The 6,101-nt window shown below is 35.7% G+C and overlaps 1 protein-coding gene across 1 annotated transcript; it reads right to left on the reverse strand.

Moving 5' to 3' along the window:
- Positions 1–3,129: 3,129 nt before the first annotated feature.
- Positions 3,130–3,765, reverse strand: LOC141655167 (uncharacterized). Its single transcript, XM_074462259.1, has one exon. The coding sequence runs from the start codon at positions 3,763–3,765 to the stop codon at positions 3,130–3,132; it is 636 nt and encodes a 211-aa protein (XP_074318360.1).
- Positions 3,766–6,101: the final 2,336 nt, after the last annotated feature.

Consider the following 6,101-nt stretch of genomic DNA (forward strand, 5'->3'; position numbering starts at 1 on the left):
CTTTGATAATGTCTAAGGTGTACTTTCGTTGATTAAGAAGCAACCCAGTCTCATTCCTTGCTATTTCTAAACCCACAAAGTAGCGCATATTTCCCAAGTCTTTGATAGTGAAAGCCTTGTCAAGACCTTGCTTAAGCCCCTCAATCTCTTCAACTGATTCTCCAGTTAATAGGACATCATCAACGTAGACAAGAGCAATAACAAATTTATTTGTAACAGGATTAAACCTAGTAAACAGTGAGTAATCCTGCTTTGACTGAGTGAAGCCTTGTTGTTGTAGAAATTTTGTCAATTCTATGTTCCATTGGCGTGAGGCTTGCTTTAAACCATATAAGGATCTCTTGAGTCTGCAAACCTGCCCTGGTTGTGCTTTATTATACCCTTCAGGGGGTTTCATATAGACTTCTTCGTCTAAAAAACCATGTAGAAACGTGTTATTGATATCTAGCTGGAATAAGGGCCATCCTTTGGAAGCTGTTATAGCCAATAATACCCTTACTGTTGCAAATTTAGCAACTGGTGAAAAAGTATGAACATAATCTTTATACTTCACCTGGTTGAACCCTTTGGCTACTAATCTGGCTTTAAAGCGTTCAACAGAACCATCTGCCTTATGTTTTACCTTATAAACCCATTTTGATCCTATAACTTTATGCCCATTTGGTAGTTCAGTTAGCACCCAGGTGTTATTATCTTCCAAAGCTTTTAACTCTTTGTCCATAGCTTCTAGCCACCTTGGATCAGAACTTGCTTGTGAATAACTAGTAGGTTCAACTTCACTCATGACCTTAGCTAGAGAATTGACATATTCTGTGGAAAATTCTACCATAGTGTTCAACACAGAGGCTTGAAAAGCAGATTGTCTTGTAGATCTTTTATCAATGGGCAACTTTTGAGGACAATAATAGCCATGGAGTCTGGTAGACAACTGTGTTGGCCTGGTTGATTGTCTGACTGAAATAACATGATCACCTGTTGCTTGTGTTTGAGGTTGAACAGGATCAGTACTAGCTCGTGGCTGTGACTGTACCTCTAGTATACCAGAATGTCTTGTGCTGGATGTAATTGGCACTTCTGTAGTAACAACAGCACGTATTCCATTATTGGAAACAAGATCATCAGAATGAAAAATATCAACCAAATCAATGTCCACAGGAGTCATATCATCTGGAATAGCTTGCTTATCCCTATAAGGGAAGATGTCTTCCTTAAAAATGACATCTCTGGCTACAAAAGTAATATGAGCTTGAAGGTCATACAATTTGTATCCTTTTTGGCCAAAGGGATACCCTATAAAAATACATTTCCTTCCTTTTGGTCCAAATTTATCTTTGTGTGTAGGTGGCATGGGAGCATAGCATAAACAACCCAGCACTCTCAATTCATCATAGGCTGCCTGTTTACCAAATAGAACTTCAAATGGTGTCTTCCACCCTAGTACTGAAGTAGGCATTTTGTTGATTAAATAAGTGGCAGCCAGAACACACTCACCCCAAAATTTTATTGGTAGACTAGCATGTATCCTAAGAGCTCTAGCTGTTTCTATTAAATGCCTGTGTTTTATTTCTACACGGCCATTTGGTTGAGGCCTCCCAAAAATGCTCCTCTGAAGTAGGATACCCTTATCTCTGAACAAATCACTACATTGCTCTTGTAAAAATTCTGATCCATTATCACTCCTGAAAGTTTTGATTGTCCCATTGAACTGTGTTGCAATATAAGCAATGAAAGTCTTCAGTAAACCTGCAACTTGGAATTTATTTTGAAACATAGAAACCCAAGTGACCCTTGAATGGTCATTAAGGATAGTTAAGAAATATTTAGCTCCTGTTATTGTGGGTGTCTTATATGGACCCCATAAATCCAAGTGAATAAGCTCAAATAAACTCTAAGCATGTGATTGGCTTCTTTGAAAAGGTAACATATGTAGCTTAGACAAATGACAAGTATTACAACTGAACTTTTGCATTGAACTGGCAGTCAAATGTTTTACATGCTGCAACTTATCAAAAGAGCTATGCCCAAACCTAGAGTGTAAGAGTTCAAGATTACATTCTTTATTGCAAGCATTAGATTGTGATAACTTGCTTGAATTCACCAAGAATCTTGACTCTTCATCTCTGACAGTCTTATTCTTATTATCCAAAGCTGGTTGAAACCAGTAGAGGCCTCTTTTCCTTTTAGCCATTCCCAAGGTTGCCTTACTGATAAGGTCCTGGAACACACAACACTCAGAATTAAACAAGACAATCATTGGTGTATGTTGAATCAGTTTGCTAATTGAAAGCAAATTTTGCTTAAAATCTGGAACCACCAAGACACTCTGCAACTTAATAGCATTTGTTAGCATGATATCACCCACAGTATGTACTAACTTAATAGTACCATCTGGAAGACCTATTAAAATAGGTGAATTCAGGGATCTAACATTAGTAAGCATGTCAACTTGTGAAGTCATATGGTCAGATGCTCCTGTATCTACAATCCAATCCATTTAACCATACGTTTGTGCTACTGTGTAAGCCTCAGAATATAACTTTGTACCTGAAAAGTTCACAGTAGATGTCCCAGCAGCAGCAGCAGAAGACTTGTCAGACAATGCTTTGAAAACTTGCTGCACAACATTCTTTACAATCCCATTCACCACATTCTGGTCAACTTCTATGGTAGGAGACTCTGAACTACCTGCAGGATAAACATCAAGTGGACTGTTACTTGGCATTATAACATCAACATTGTTAGCTCGCCTGTGTTAAACATTAGATCTTCCACCAGAATTATATCTGCCCCTGCCTCTACCAGACTTGTTAGCAAGATGCCTGAGTCTGATGTAACAATTAGCAATAGGATGTCCTTTCTTGCCGCAATAATCACACGGTTTTCCATGGTAGCATTCTTCAGCAGTATGGCCTGGCTTCTGGCAACTGCTGCAGAACTTTGGTGAGGGTTTGTTAGCAGATACATCAGACTGCTGCCTCTTCCAATCTCCCTGAGACACATCAGAAGATCTAGCAGAAGCATAAGCATTCGATTCTGTTGGAACTGCAGTATGTTCAACAATCAACCGTTGTTTCTCAACTTTCTGAAGAAGTCCTAAGGCTTTGTTCAGTGGTGGTAAAGAATCCATGGTTAAAACATTAGTCTTAACTGACTCATATCATGGTTAAGGCCCATGAGAAACTGAATGAGCTTGGAGTTATTATCTCTATCTAAGAGTCTTTTCAACAGTTGACAGGTACAACTAGTCAATACTCCACATGAACAGTAAGATATAGGATCTAATTCGTCAATACATTCCCAGGCAGTCTTCATCTTGCTATAATACTCAATTAAACTAGTGTTTTCTTGAGAAATTTGGCCTAATTCCTTTTTCAATGAGTAAATCTCTAATCCATTGGTTTGACCATACCTCTCAAGTAATTCTTCCCACATTTCTTTAGCATTTGAGCAATATTTCAAGGTTTCACCAATATGTGACTCTACAGAATTAGTTAACCAACGCATAACTAACAAATCACACCTCCTCCATTGATGATAAGTATTACCAGTTTTATCAGGAGTTTTACAAGTACCGTCAATGAATCCTTCTTTATTTTTCGCAATCAAAGCATTATAAACTTCGCGCTTCCATTGAAGAAAGCTATTATTTCCATTGAATCTTATCTCAGTCAACTTTAAATTCGGTTGATCAGTATTAGAATTGTATAGAGGATCATCAAGAACAGCATAAGGTGCGACAACAGAATTTGCAGTATCAGACGACATGATTATGATGTATCAAAGCAAACAGAATGATCAAGGAAGAAACAAAGCAAGAACTTCAAGCAGATACAGAAAAAGAGGAAAAAGTAATCAAGAATGGAGAAATTCTGCGGAAGCTGGAAAAAAACATGAAAGATGAATAAATTTCCTCACAAACCGAAGAATTTCAACACGCTAGAGACGAAATGAACCAGAATCAATCCCCCGTGTCTCCTGATACCATGTGAAGATGAAGTTCCTCCATTGATGACTACACTTGAAGCTTAATGAATATGAACAATTATAGAGAGAGTTTGTTATTGAGAGAGAAACAAGAGAGAGAAGTTGTTGTAATATATTGTAATGAATTAGTTGTAATTACAGTGTTTGTTGCTTCTATTTATAGTATACTTCAATATCAGATTTCTAACTAACTAGCTTGCTGATGTCATTCACACATCAGCAATACTCATACGTTCACAGTAACAAAACAATTGAAAGGGAAAACCAATCAAAGATAATTAAGTAAAGTTATCAAATGTATATTTTTATGAAAATATTTTTTTAGCATAAAACTAAGAATTTCATTTATAATTTTTCTCCAATTATTTTAAAGAAATATTTTTGTCACGAAACTAATTGTAAGTATGTGTCATGTTATTTTCTAAAGTAATAATTGTTACATTACTAAAAAATTTAGCAACTTAAATTTTATGGTTTAATACCATTTTTTAATGAAAAATCATAATTATGAATTAATTAGATTTTAATTACAAAAATATATTTATTGAAAAGAGAATAATTTAAAAGAAAAAGTTTCGCTAATTTCCTTATTTGTTATATGAATTTTGGAGGGAAAACTAAGGGGGTGTTTAGTTGAGGGGTTTGGAATGGATAGGAATGGATTTGGCAAATCTAGTGTTTGGTTGACTTATTTTGGAATGGAGTTAGATACGATGGATTCTAACTCCATTCCAACCCCGTAGAATGTCATACCTAAGTTATCTCCCAAGTTTTCAACTCAATTCCCCCATAGTGTAAAAAAATAAACATACCAAACAAGTTTAGAGTAGTATGGGGATCTCAATCCATACACTACGCCAAATAATCGGTGCAACAACGGTTAGATAAGGTGATATACCGTTGTAATACAAAATACGGAACCGTTATTACATCGACCGTTGTTATTTCGTGACCACGGTTGTTTAAAAGGCGGAACCGTTATGAAATGTAAATAACGGGTTCAGATAACCGTAATACAATATTAAGAACGGTTCAAAAACCGTTGTCTATAATCTTGAAACCATGGTAGTATTAGTCTGAATGCTCTATGAAAACCTATGAGAACGGTTTTACTGAAACACAACCGTTGTAAAATAGTAAATATGACAACGGTTTATGCTTATTAAACCGTTTTAAATGTCATGAATTCGACAACAGTTTGTGATTTTTAAAGCTTTATATTATGGATGAATATGTCAACAGGTTTCTATTTAAATGCGACCGTTTTCAATAGATTTATTGACCACGGTTTTATTTTTAACCGTGATCGAATTTATAACTATTTTTTAAAAAAAATTGTTTTAGCAGGTTCCAGCAGCTGCTGAAATGCTAATTTTTGCAGTAGCAGGTTCTGCCGAAATGCTACTGCAAAATAGCATTTCACCAGCTACGCATTGCAAAATTTCAATCTTGCAACATTAGAATATTACACAGATTGATCTATTAAATACACATGGTTCTATATACACACATTCATAATGAGCGAACTATTGACACTCCGGTAATGAAAGAAAATAAGTGGCCCACTTATTTCTCATGTCGGCGGGGTCTTCCTTCGAATAGGTTGGGTCTTTGTTGTTGATTGAAGGTGGGAACTTCAAATCAAAATATACTTAATCAAAATATAAAGAATAAGTGAAATATTACACAGAATTAAACCCAAGTTACGTTTGAAATAGTTATTAAAACACACTAACCGGTGAGGGTATGTCGATATACTTTCGGGTGATAATCTCTCACATGGACCGACAACAGAAAAAGGCGCAGTCGTTGCTGCCTGGTTGTTGTACTTGAGACTATTATATAAATCACATACAATTAAGCTAAATTAGATCAACCCCTGGCATAAACATAAAATAAATGATAGGAGTAATTATTAAGAATAGACTTACTTTTATCGTGATAAAAGTTGGACTTGATGCTCCAATTGTTTGAAACACACTAATTCATAAATATATACAGGAAATTATAATTAGCATTTGGCTCAGTGATACTGGTGGGACATTAAAAGGATCCTAGTCTTCAAAGGTCATACAATAACAATTGACATTATAATGTAAGGTTGTAAACTTACTCAG

This window comes from Silene latifolia, chromosome 5, assembly GCF_048544455.1.
Source record: "Silene latifolia isolate original U9 population chromosome 5, ASM4854445v1, whole genome shotgun sequence".
NCBI lineage: Eukaryota > Viridiplantae > Streptophyta > Magnoliopsida > Caryophyllales > Caryophyllaceae > Silene > Silene latifolia.